The 13,617-nt window shown below is 43.9% G+C and overlaps 1 protein-coding gene and 1 long non-coding RNA gene across 8 annotated transcripts in view; one reads left to right on the top strand and one right to left on the bottom strand.

Moving 5' to 3' along the window:
* Positions 1-1,413, bottom strand: part of LOC133512203 (uncharacterized) — a 13,181-nt gene extending 11,768 nt beyond the window's left edge. For all 4 annotated transcript variants that reach the window (XR_009798125.1, XR_009798127.1, XR_009798126.1 and 1 more), the window contains exon 1: positions 1,277-1,413. This is a non-coding gene — a long non-coding RNA (uncharacterized LOC133512203). The remainder of the gene's footprint in view (positions 1-1,276) is intronic.
* Positions 387-13,617, top strand: LOC133512181 (tumor necrosis factor receptor superfamily member 14-like). Of its 4 annotated transcripts, none has more exons than XM_061841555.1 (8): positions 387-720; positions 2,318-2,381; positions 2,477-2,603; positions 6,395-6,488; positions 9,578-9,703; positions 11,921-12,076; positions 13,219-13,306; positions 13,392-13,617. In XM_061841555.1, the coding sequence occupies exons 3-8, from the start codon at positions 2,562-2,564 to the stop codon at positions 13,555-13,557; spliced, it is 672 nt and encodes a 223-aa protein (XP_061697539.1). In that variant the 5' UTR covers positions 387-720; positions 2,318-2,381; positions 2,477-2,561; the 3' UTR covers positions 13,558-13,617. The 4 variants fall into 4 exon arrangements, with proteins under 4 accessions (XP_061697539.1, XP_061697566.1, XP_061697547.1 ...); XM_061841563.1 differs by lacking the exon at positions 387-720 and adding an exon at positions 1,417-1,545; XM_061841582.1 differs by lacking the exon at positions 13,392-13,617 and having other exon boundaries at positions 13,219-13,310.

The following is a 13,617-nucleotide window of genomic DNA, read 5'->3' as shown; positions in this document are numbered from 1 at the left end:
AGTTCAGGGTGTACCCCGACTCCTTCCCGTTGACAGCACTCCTGCGACCCTTGTGAGGATAAATGGCTAAAAAAAATGGATGGATGTACAAAAAGTGTCTTGAAAAAATCCTTGTAATTTGTGGAATATATCAATTGAAATGCCCGCTACAATAAAACGAGAGATGGGCGTGATAGTTGACATGTTTGGCATTAAGATCATTAAGGTCTGTACTTCCTATTAATGCGTATGTGTTGATGTAGCTTCTAAACCTTCCTGAGCATGCTGCAAATGTTTAGATTATATTCATGTCTCTAGGGATCCAAACATTCCGAGTATTTAGATTTATCGCATCGTTTTCCACACCAATGTGTGTATGTTTACCATGCTTTTTTTTTGCCCTGACCGGAAGTCAGAGCCTATTGACCATGGCTGCGGACATAATGTAGCCAGAGTGCGGAGTCTGGTTTTTATTCTATCTACATCATTGAGCTTACTCCATTTCTTTTCCTTGTTTAAACTCGTGACGGTCACGAGAGTTCATTCTGGGTCTAACGAATCATTGGAATCAGTTCTTTCAAAAGATTCGCGCAACAGAATAGTTCAGTCGCATTAAGGAACGATTTTTAGCACGTCCTCATCCGGGTAACTACTAACTAACTAACTAGTGATTCGCGATCAGTCTTGGCCATACGCATCGGCTGTGCTGCCAGAATGTCTCGATAAAGAAAAAAAACACAGGTAAATTGTTGTTGTCTTTGTGATATTCCGTGTGTGACTTCAGTGGGTGCTATTTCGTTGTTGTTGTTTTTTACTTTCGGTAAGGGGTGTGGTGTGTCGGATCGAGTTTGGTTCGGAGAGGAGGCTACAAAGCGCACCCGCCATTTTCTATCCTGCAAGTCGCAAAACAACTCAAATTTTCTTCATATTTCTCTTGATGAACTGAAGCAGTTCCACTTTCCGGGTTCAACGTCTTTTTTTTTATTTAAAAAATAAACAACCGAATGGCGTTCTACTGTTATTTTTTAGTTTAACTTTTAATAGGAACAGTGTTGTATTGATCACTTTTCTTTTTTTTTTTTTTTTTGCCAGTCCTGGTATTTTATTACGGCAACTCAGAACAGCAGGTACCAAGTGTTTAATCAGCAACTTAGTGCAGAACTGATATGACATTGCACAGTTAAAATGGCTGTGAAACTATTATTTTGTATAAATTAAACAGATAAAAAAAAACAAAAAAAAATGCACATTTTACAAAGGAAAATTAAAATTAATGTACAGTATTAGTTTTACTCACCAAAAATGGCAGATTCACCGCTCAGCGTCCACTGGCGGCATTTCTTCCCTGGTCCACAGCTCGGGCCTGAAGTCCTCAGAGCTGAACGTGAGAAGAGACCGAACAGCCAAAGTCGACTCACTCAATGAAAGACCGGACCTGCCCCCTTGTGGATTTAGTTGGCATTACAGACAAGGTCCAATGAATGGAGTCATGATTTTGGTATGATTCGGGCAATTCTGTACCAGTCTTTGGCAGGCCAGATTGAAATGGTCAATGGGCTAGCTATCGTAAGTGAGTTTTCAAGGAAATGTATGTATTGAACTAATGTGCAGTGGAGAAAATAAGTATTTGAACACCCTGCCATATTGCAAGTTCTCCCACTTAGAAATCATGGAGGGGTCTGAAATTGTCATCATAGGTGCATGTGCACTGTGAGAGAGATCATCTAAAACCAAAAATCCACAAATCACAATGTCTGATTTATTTGTGTGATACAACTGCAAATAAGTACTTGAACACCTGTCTTTCAGCTAGAATTCTGACCCTCAAAGACCTGTTAGTCCGCCTTTAAAAGTCAAATAAAGTGTTCAAATACTTATTTTCTTCACTGTATTTTTTCTGTTGTATTCCACTTGGTAACATGCCAGATTACATGTTCACTTTGGTGCCTTTATACCCTTAATGAAGAAATGGATTTCGAGGCACTTTTAATTTGGTGATATCATAGTTCTATGTAAATTGCTACAACCCTAATATCTGCACTTCAGACTGACATCGAATCCATCTTGATTTCAGATGGAGGTGAATTTTAGTCGTTATCACTCTACCATTCTACTTCTGTGAGATACTTGGCTAGATTTGTAATGCCTTTTAAATCCATCCATCCATCCATCCGTTTTCTGTAGCGCTTATGATCACTAGGATCTCATGCTGGAGCCTATCTCAGCTATTTTCGGGCGAGAGATGAGTTACACCCTGAACTGGTGCCCAGCCAATCGCAGGGCACATAGAAACAAAGTACAAACAAACAACCATTCGCATGTATGTTTTTTGGTGTAGGAGGAAACCGGAGTACCTTGAGAAAACCCACCAGGCACAGGAAGACCATGCAAACTCCACACAGGTTGGGCAGAGATTTGAACCCTGCTCCACATGTGCTAAGCAGTCGTCCACCATCCCGCTGACTTTTAAAATGTTTTCTTTTTCATTTTTCCCCAGGCATTACCCATCTGATTTTTGATTTGCTTCCCAGCCCATGCGGGGTGTTCCAACATTCGCATTTCTGCATTTCATTTAAAGCGGAATGTTCTTGGGAAACAGCCAACTGACAGCTCATCTTATTCTGGTAAAACAAACACTTATAGAGTTATATAGCTCTTTTAGCAAGCTTTTATCCTCGCTACCAAGAATTGACTCCATCCTATTGTCTGTTTTAAGCACTATTTCATCCATTTATCCATTTTCTTAGCCGCTTGTCCTCACAATGGTCGCGGGGAGTGCTGTAGCCTATCTCAGCTGTCAACGGGCAGGAGGCGGGGTACAACCTGGGCTGGTTGCCAGCCAATCGCAGGGCACATGGAGACAAACAGTCACGCTCACAATCACACCTAGGGGCAATTTAGCGTGTCGAATTCATGTTGGATGTTTTTGGGGTATGGGAGGAAACCGGAGTGCCCGGAGAAAAGCCACGCAAGCACGGGGAGAACATGCAAACTCCACACAAGTGGGGCAGGGATCGAACCCTGGAACTCAGAACTGTGAGGCCAATGCTTTGCAGATGCCCCACTGTTCCATCCATCCATATTATCCATGCCGCCCACTGTTCCGCCAGCACTATTTCACCCTTTGATTATTTTAACAATTACATAAAAACTTTTAGTGGTGATCTAGCATTGTTGCAAATGTCATTTTGTTGCTTTCATTTCATTGCATTGCTTGGAACCTCTGAATTTGAATGCTCCTAAAGTTATATAAATTCCAAAAAATCCCAATGATTTAACCCTCGCGGCTTAAACAAACATGCTTATTTCCAGATATTTCCCAATTGAAGGCTCATCTTCAGCACTTTGCTCACTTTACACGAGTTTTATTTTTGACTGACAAAGAGTACACGATTTACTTTAAAATAAAATACTTAATTCATGTTAAAAAGTAAAGCACTGTGGCAATCAAAGAGGTCATCATTTTTGTGGAAAAACAGGTGTGAATCAGGTGGCCCCTATTTAAGGATGAAGTCAGCACGCGTTGAACATGCATTTCTCCCCAAAAGCCGAAAGAAAATAGCTCGTTCAACACATTTTTTCAGAAGAACGGTGTAAAAGGTTAAAGGTTAAAAGGTTGGTTGGAGAGGGGAAACCTTACAAAGAGGAGCAAAAATTGTAGGCTGTGTGAGCATTTTACCTCATGTTTTTGTAATTATGAAGATGACGTTGATTTTGTCAACCATCTGTCTGACAGATTTGAATTTTCCGGTTCCTTCCCTAGTTTTACAAGTCCAAGCCTGATTTTGTCACGTGTCTCCTTCTCTAGCCTCTGTGAGTCTAAGCCCAAGTCCTTTCCCCTTGACCTTTTCCGGGGAACTCGTTTGGCCATTTATCCGGGATCACCGCATTGTGGCCAGTTGAGGCGCCCAAGTAAAAGTCAGTTTTTGTCCTCCCATTTGTTTCCGCCCATGTCACCTAATTTTTCTCCCGTTTCCTCACCTAGTTCCACTCCTAAATCACACCAATCCAAATCAGCCCTCGAGTCACCTCATTCCTTGCCACTTTTGTCACCTCGTTCCATACCACCTGTCTCCTAGTTTACGTTCCCAAGTCCCCTCTCGTACCCGCTCCTACCGTGCCTCAAAGGCGGCAGGCTGAGGAGGCGACTGCAGACATTATTCGTCCTCCCTGCCAGCTGCGGCAGGCCCCCGTGCCTGCTCCTGTTCCGCTGTTGCCCGCCCTGCCGTCGCCACCTCCTGCTCCTGTTCTGGCGGCACCCGGCCCGCGGCCACATCCTCTTGGTCTTGTTACGGCGGTGTCGAGCCTGCAGCCTCCACCTCTTGCTCCTTTGGCAGCGCCCGGTCCGCAGCCACCAACTTTAGCTCCTCCTCTGGTGGCACCCAGCCAGGGGCCGCCATCTCTTAGTTCTGTTCCTGCGACATTTGACCTGCGGCCTCCGCCTGCTCCTGTTCCGGCGACGCTTGACCTGTGGCCTCCACCTGCTCCTGTTCCAGTGGTGCTTCACGTGTGGCCTTCTGCTCTGGTGCGACTGCTGGCACTCGACAAACGGTTTCCACCTGTTCCGGTGGCGGCGGTGCTCGACCAGCGGCCACCTACTGCTACTGTTTTGGCGGGACTTGGCCCGCGGCCGCATCCTCTTGGTCTTGTTACGGTGATGTCGAGCCTGCGGCCTCCACCTCTTGCTCCTTTGGGGGTGCCCGGCCCGCAGCCACCAACTTTTGCTCCTCCTCTGGTGGCGACCACCATCTCTTGTTTCTGTTCCTGCGACATTTGACCTGTGGCCTCCGCCTGCTCCTGTTCCAGCGACGCTTGACCTGTGGCCTCCACCTGCTCCTGTTCCAGTGGTGCTTCACGTGCGACTGCTTTCTGCTCTGGTGCGACTCCTGGTTTTCAACTAATGGTTTCCACCTGTTCCGATGGCGGTGGCGCTCGACCAGCGGCCACCCGCCGCTCCTGTTCCGGTGACAGTTCACGTGCGGCCGCCACCTCTCGCTGCAGAGGTGCTCGACCAGCAGTCTCTGGCTCCTGCTCTGATAGCGGCGTTCGATCAGTGGCCACCACCTGTCCCTGTTGCCTGGCTCCTGCTTTGTCATCACGGACGTCGGCCTGAGTGGGCCCGTAAAGACCCTGTCGCTTGGGGTCCTGGCCGACCTCCTGAACTGCCCAGTCAAGCACCTCAATTTGGGTGGCCAAGACTGGCACCAGACTCACCCTGATAGGTGACCTAAACCCTCTGTAAAATGTGGCCCGTGACAAAAATGAGTTTGACACCCCTGCTTTGGGGGGGGGGGTTATGAGTCATTAACCTATCTTCCAACTTTTTATTTATTCAAGTGCAATGTTGGCCTCAATCTGATTTATTCTTTCCTTCAGCTAAAATTGTTTATTCATCTGGAGCGGCCTGGTGAAGCTGCCAACAGCGTTAGCCTCACAGTTCTGAGGACGGGGGTTCAAATCCCGGCCCCGACTGTGTGGAGAGTGCATGTTCTCCCCATGACTGCATGACTTTTCTCTGGGGATGGCGGTTTCTTGTCACGTTTCAAAAACATTAAATAATTGGAGACTCTAAATTGCCCCTAGGTGTGATTGTGAGTATGTCAGTTTGTCTCGATGTGCCCTGCGATTGGCTGGCAACCAGTTCAGGGTGTACCCCACCTCCTGCTTGAAATAGCTGCGATAGGCTCCGGCACCCTCCACCCAATTCCTTGTGAGGATAAGCGGAATGGAAGATGAATAAATGAAAAATTGTGTATTTTACAAGGCCAATATTCAGTAATTTAGAATTGTTCTTTTAAACTATGTACTTGTATTGTTATGCTCTGCTATGTCATATCAATAGGATAAAAAAAAACGGCAATACTATGGTTTCTTGTGATAGTGTTTGGGAAAGTACAAACCGTCGTCCTAAAAAGTTTGCTATCATGGCAGCCTGAAAGAATTTATTGAGTGTGACCAAGAGCAATTGTTCACACATAAATTGTGGTACACATAGATCTCTGTAATCCAGCGGGACTGTGATGCAACGTCATATTGCGAAGGATTGCTGCGTGTATTCAGTGATAAGTTGCAGGACGGAGACGCATCGTCATGTTTTGCCCCCACTAGTTTGGCATTGCTCCAACGAGCATTTTGTGTAGACGATGTCAATCCTACTTTTTCAGTCTTTCGGCATTCTGCTTTTTACACTGCATTGTCGCTAACGTTAGATTTGAAAAGTAACAAGCTCATTCTTAAAATGTAAGGAGTAAAAAGTACAGAACGATACTCGCAAGGTAAAAATCACCAGAAAAATAAATACGCAATTCAGACAATTTTTAAAGTTGTGTGTCAGTTTGGAAAAAAAAATAGTCATATGTTCTTGTCTTCTCTTTATGACTGTTGCCATAATAACCTCCATGTTGTCTTTGTATAGATCCTGATTCATATCTTCAGATGCAATTCACTTGAATGTCATGAAACTGAGTATCAACTCAATGAAGACCAATGTTGTCCAAAGTGTCCAGTTGGTAAAACTAATATTTCCATTTCAAGTTGATTACAATATGCTTCAAGTCATGCAGAAAAATAAGTGGTTTTTTTCTATAGTTAGTGCTAAAATCTTTCTTCTGTGAAACAATTATTAAATTTTATTCTAGGGTGTAAAAAATCTCAACAGCTGCAAGATGAGAATAATTTTATTTTGTGAATAAATGTTCAAATATATTTTCTAATGTTAAAGGGCGAAATCCAGTGCTTTGCATTAACAATGTATTCAATAGGTCATGTAATATTTACTCTATTTTGACAATGTGATGTTAAATCCTCTCTCATTTAATAGTGTTTTATGAATAATTTTATTGACAATTACGAATTTTCAGGGCCAGGGTCATATGACCTATGTGCGCAGACGTGACGTGTACCGAGCCGGAACAAAGACTCGATTACATGGGACACCATTTATGCTCAGCGCTGATTTCTCGGATTAATCCTCACCTGATGAAGAAATAGCAGTATCGGCTGATCGGGAAGACGGAGGAATACTTCCATACACAGCCGTGAGCGGTGCCGCTCACACCGCCACGGGCCGCGTAACTAGTTAGTATGCATAAGTCTCGTTCATTATTGGAATTGACCAGGACCCGGCGCAGCGGCGCTGCGTGATTGAGCTCTTCACCGGCAGGCCGGTCCCGAGCCTGCGCGCGTCTGGGTTTCAGGCGGGAGGTGTCAGAAAAGTTACCACAGGGATAACTGGCTTGTGGCAGGCAAGCGTTCGTAGCGACGTCGCTTTTTGATCCTTTGATGTCGGCTCCAAAAAGGCGTGAGTAACACGTGTTAATGCGGAAGTCAGACAGTTGCTGGCTCCAGTACAGCCGTGAGCTGTGTGTTAAAAAAATAGCAGTCTGCCGTGAACTTAACAAACTCAACATTATTTTGTACAATTTTTTGTGTCTAGGATTTAGCAATCCTTTGACTCACTACATTAATATTATAGTGTATGACCACGTTTTTTTTTTTTTTTTTAATATAACTGCTTCAAAGTCGATGTTCAGAACTGTGGAAACTACAGAGGAATAAATTAAACTTCATTAGTTATGGGGAAGAGTAGTGGATGCTACACTCAGGTCAGAAGTAAGTATATGCGAGCAACAGTATGGTTTCTGCCAAGAAAGAGTACCACAGATGTATTATTTGCCTTGAGGAGGCTCATGCAAAAGTACAGAGAAGGTCAGAAGGAGCCACATTGTGTCTTTGTAGACTTATAGACAGCGTTTGACAGAGTACCGAGAGAGGAATTGTGGTACTGCATGTGCAAGTCCGGTGTGGCGGAGAAATATGTTAGAACAGTACAGGACATGTATGAGGGCAGCAGAACAGTGGTGAGGTGTGCCGTAGGCGTGACAGAAGAATTTAAGGTGAAGGTGGGACTGCATCAGGGATCCGCTCTGAGCCCCTTCCTGTTTGCGGTAGTAATGAATAGGCTGACAGACGAGGTTAGACTGGATTCCCCTTGGACCATGATGTTCACAGACGATATTGTCATCTGCAGTGAAAGCAGGAAGGAGGTTGAGGAACAATTAGGAAGATGGAGGTATCCACCGGAAAGGAGAGGAATGAAGATTAGCTGAAGTAAAACAGAATATATGTGGGTGAATGAATGTGAGAGGTGGAGGAGGAAGTGAAGCTCCAACGAGAAGAGATAGCGAGGGTGGACGACTTCAAATGCTTGGGGTCAACAATACAGAGCAATGGTGAGTGTGGTAAGGAAGTGAAGAAACGGGTCCAAGCAGGTTGGAACAGCTAGCGAAAGGTGTCTGGTGTGTTATGTGACAGAAGAGTGTCTGCTAGGATGAAGGGCAAAGTTTACAAAACAGTGGTGAGGCCGGCCATGATGTACGGATTAGAGACGGTGGCACTGAAGAAACAACAGGAAGCCGAACTGGAGGTGGCAGAAATGAAGATGTTGAGGTTCTCGCTCGGAGTGACCAGGTTGGATCGGATTAGAAATGAGCTCATTAGAGGGACAGCCAAAGTTGGATGTTTTGGAGACAAGATTCAAGGGAGCAGACTTCGATGGTTTGGACATGTTCAGAGGCGAGAGAGTGAGTATGTCGGGAGAAGGGTGCTGAGGAAGGAGCTGCCAGGCAAAAGAGCGAGAGGAAGACCAAATAAAAGGTTGATGGATGTTGTGAGGGAAGTAATGGGGGCAGTTGGGGTTAGAGAGGAAGGTGCACAAAATAGGCTTAGATGGAAAAAAATGACACGCTGTGGCGACCCCTAATTGGGACAAGCCGAAAGGAAAAGAAGAACTGCTTCACATCTGTGTGGCATGGAGTCAACCAACTTGTGGCACCTTTCAGCTGTTATTCCAACTCCAACATTCCTTATTGACATCCCACAATTCATTTACATTTCTTAGTTTTTCTTTAGAAACAGCAATTTTGATGTCACACCACAAGTTCTCGATTGGATTAAGGTCCAGGGATTGGGCTGGCCACTCCATGACATTAACTTTGATGGTTTGGACCCAAGACACTATGCATGTATAGTCGTGTGTTTGAGGTGATTGTCTTGTTGAAACACCCATTTCAAGGGCATCTCCTCTTCAGTATAAGGCAACATGACCTCTTGAAGTATTTTGACAGTCATCAGTCCACAAAATGGAAATACAAATAACAAATAGTAAGTACAAATACCTAACAGTGATGGATTGGTGTTAGCATGTCCAATAAATGAAAGGTGAATAATCTCAGAGGCCCTTGCGTGTGATTAGCATGATTTTTCTGAATTACAGCTCTTGTAAGAAAGTTCCGGATAGATTTTTACCATGGTATCATTAGAGTGTCATTATCCAGATACTTTATGAAGGTGTCGCAATGAAGTCATCATATTAAAAAAATTATTAAAATGTCGTTACAATTTTGGTCATGTGACAGCGCAACTATATTTACTGACAGAGCTCTCCTCACAGACACTGAGTGAGACTTCTTTGGGACTGCAGACTCATTTCTGGAACAAACAACAAAAAAAATGCAGGCATATTGAATGATTTCTGGTTTGTGGTTATTAAAATTACACACATTCTCATGGACATGTGTGCATCTCTTCTTTACAACAGGAAGTCACGTCAGGAGCGAATGTCCCAGAAGCGGCAGCACTTCTTGCCGAAGATGCATAAATGGAACCTACATGAATATCCCAACGGGCCTTAAATATTGCTTTCCATGCAGAAACTGCAGTCCAGGTAATCCTCACGTCATATTTGACCATAAATGCTAGACATGTTGTCCACAGTATTGCCAGAAATCTCGCCCACCTGCCTTGATTCACATAAGCTCTGAAGTGACATCCAACTGACACCGACTAGCTGGAAGACATTTTGGGATGAGAGCCAGCCAGGCCTTCTCGTCCAACAACAGTGTCCAAGGTCACAAATTAGTTTCTAGATAAATGGTAAAAAAATTCCCATAAACACACTCACACTTAACCTTGTGGATAGTCTTCCCAGAAGAGCTGAAGGTTACCAACATCATATTAATTCTTGTGGATTAGGAATTGGATGTCATTCATTTTTTTTTATATATATAATGTCATGAGCAACGCTGAACCACGGCTAAGAGGGGCGTGGCCTGCCCATCGCTCCGAGCGGTTTCATCTCTGAAACCTGTCGCCGGTCACAGCTGTGTCACATGAGGCACCGTGATTAGACAATGTATTTAAGTTGGAGTTTTGTCACTGGCATTCGCCAGTTCGTTGAGTATGCTTTCCCGCATCAAGGGTTACTCCGCCACTGCGCCATTATAGCCCAGTCACGCTTTTGGTTATGCTCTTTAGTTGACTCATAGTTATCGGACATCGTTTCTTGTGTTTTGGATCCTGCCTTCTTGGACTGTGTTGTCGTCCACAACTTTTGATGATAATAAAACCCACTGAACATCATGTCCTCGTCTTGGAGTCCTGCATTTGGGTCCGCCCGTGCACCATTGGTACGTGACAGAACGAACTGGCCAGAACAGGACCCAGCAAGGAAGACGCGGCGTCGCGGGGCAAGTCGACGGGGACTCCGCCTGCCTGAGGATCAACCATCTCCGATCCGGGTGGGCTCCATGATGTCGTCCTCTTCTACCTTGCCTCCTGCACCGCCTTGAGTACGTCCCAACCACGACCCGCTCACCACCACATCTTGTTTTGGATTCAGATTTTTCAAATTACAAGGAAGACTTAAACTTATATGACCGACTGCCTGATTCTGACTCGGACAATGAATTTGAACTTTCCCTCCCAGTGATGAGTCTCGAGGAGTTTGTTTCGCGGTCCTACGGTTCCTGCTCCTGTATGCCTTCGCCCGGTGAGACCAAGTCGTCTTCTTCTAATCCTTTTTTCGGAACTGTTTGGCCATGTATCCGGGCCCTCCACGTGGCAGCCAGAGGAGATGCCTAAGCAAGGTGCCGCCTGGCGTCTCCCGCGTCGTGGCGACCAAGACAGCAGAGCCACTGCGAACAATCACCCACTCCGCGTGGGCAACCAAGCCATAGCGGCATGTTACAATATTACATTGCAAATACTGGAAAAAGTTGGTTTGATGAATTATGGCACCTTTACCAAACATCTGAAGAATTAGACTGAGTTCAGTTTGTGCTTTTGTCTTGGCAATGAGGACAGAGACGCTGTGGGAGCTGGAGAAAATCATCTTTCTCATCCAGTTCATCCATAATACTAAAGTATTATATGGGTCATTCCAGAATAGGAAGACATTTGGGGGTCAAAATTTTCAAAAACTAAACCCTCACTATTTTGATTTTCCGTTACATATTCATCAATAGGTATTAAACGATCAAAGGCTTGATTAGCTCAGCTTACAGATCAGTGGTACAATTTTTCTGTTGATTTATTCGATGTTTACGATACTTGGTGGAACCCTGTGAACAAACACTGAGCAGCCCGAAATTAGTACAAAATTAATTCTGAAACATGATTCCTCTTCGATTTAAATTAATTGTAACAAATAAAATCTATCACTTGAATGCCACTCCTGCATAGAAATTGTCAGAAGGCGGACCCTCTTTCTCCTTCCATATGTACAGACTCTCTTGTCTTTGTCACAAGTCATTTGCCAGACTGTGAGATTCACATTTTGCTAGCATGTCCAGTACCTTGTTGGGGGAGGTCCTATTCTTGTCCATCGTGTTATATCCGGAGGGTGGTACAACTCGATTGTCTATGCCCTCAAGTGTAACTGTTGTGTTACGTCCGTATAAACGGACTCCCACGGCACACAGTGCCCTTGATTGTGTGTCTGTCCTCGGCGTCCTTCATTGTCGAGTATATTACAGTATGCCACCACTCGACAACAGCCTACCTTTTTTATGATAACCTCACTGAATCTAGCATTATCTTTTGTCTGAATTAGTTGCGTATTTTGTGTCTCTTGTTGACGAACCACCGGTCACTTTCGTTCTAGGATCTGGTCTGGGGATAAAGAGGGGGTGTACCAAGATCTCAGATGCAGTTTGTGAACCACTTGCCGGGTTCTTCTGTGTCGACCCTGTTGAGGATGGCTGTCTCGAAGCACGGAAACACAAACAGTGTCGACCAGGACAATACATCAGTCTAAAAGGTACATTTCTTACCAGTTGCGTGGATCAGTCACTTCATGAAACTGCCATGTTCTTTTCTCTTGTCAAGACTCTGTAGAAATGCCATGCTCAACTATTCCTTCTCTCGCTCTTTTTAAATGGCTACCTATCTTCTATGATATCTGATACATTGAATATGAAGTGGATCTGTACAGTAATCACATTTTCAACATCGTTGTATGTTAGTTTTATTCTGAAATTGATTGAATTTATATTTTCCCCCAAAATTCCACAAACTCCCATAAGCTGGATGACAATGTGAAAACATTTTTCTTCAATTTTTTTTAGTTTCCTTGAAAAATTGTAATTTTAAAAATGTCACATGCATAGTACAGGTGGTATGGTGGAGGGCTGGTTAGACTTGGGTTCAACCCCCCCCCCAAAAAACACATGCATTAATTGAAGACTAAATTGCCTGTAGGTGTGAATGCGAGTGCAAATGGTTGTTTGTTTCTATGTGCCCTCTGATTGGCTGTGTACCATGCCTCCTGCCTGATGAAAGCTGGGATAGGCTCCAGCACTCTCGTGACCCTTGTGAGGATAGGTAGCTAAGATAATGATACTTTTTAAAATACATTTGAAATAAAAATACAGGAAAGACAAAAAAGATAAAATAAGAGCTTTTATGTTTACCTGTAGAGTTTGTGTAGAAAAACTGTAAAAACTCGCCCCATGCTCAGTGGGAGGGATTATTTCAGTTTATACATTTTTGGCTCGTGGGTTTGGGGTTCGTTCAGACCCGTACTGATAATGTGTCCCTGAGCACCATAACCATACCATATTTGACTTCTGTGGCTAGTGTCTTATCTTCTCACTTACTGTACAAAATAGAATTGTCCCCCGGAAAAGACCAAAGAAAGTCTGCTCTATTTGTTAATGCCAATGGCAGACTATCAACACAATATATTTGTAGCCCCTGGTCATTTGAAGCGGACATCTGAATCTGTTAAAGTGCTAAAGTAGAGATTGCTTCAAAGAGGCATTTTTATAATCTATTGAGGGACCTGCCATTGCAATTCTAAGGATGGGAGTCACCCGTCCCATCTTACCAGGACAAATGTTTTTTTTTTTTCTGACACTAAGCTTGATTTTAACCATGTAATTTAACTTTTGATTTTTACAGGGACACCCTTTAATGACACTATATGTTCAGAGTGCATTGGGGGAACCTTTTCAAATGGAACAGCTACAGTTTGTCAGCCACACAAAATGTGAGAGAAGCTTCGTGTCAATTTCCTGATTCATTCTAGCATAGATTTCCCTGATTTTGTTTTTTTCTAAAATATGTCATTCTAGATGTGAGTCCAATATTCTTCTGATTAAACCTGGAACTGCTTCAACTGATGCTGAATGTGGAAAAGATCGTTTACGTCTCTGGATTGTCGCTACGATTTTGTGGGGTTGTGTTGTTGTAGCTTTACTTGTTAGCCAGAAACCTAAAAACATGTTATGCAAAGCGTAAACATGTGTACGTGTGTAGTGTGTACATATATTGCTAAACATATTAAAACATATGCTTTCA

Source organism: Syngnathoides biaculeatus, chromosome 2, assembly GCF_019802595.1.
Source record: "Syngnathoides biaculeatus isolate LvHL_M chromosome 2, ASM1980259v1, whole genome shotgun sequence".
Classification (NCBI taxonomy): Eukaryota; Metazoa; Chordata; class Actinopteri; order Syngnathiformes; family Syngnathidae; genus Syngnathoides; species Syngnathoides biaculeatus.
Note: the sequence above shows the minus strand (reverse complement) of the source record. Positions and strands in the feature narration are given on the sequence as shown.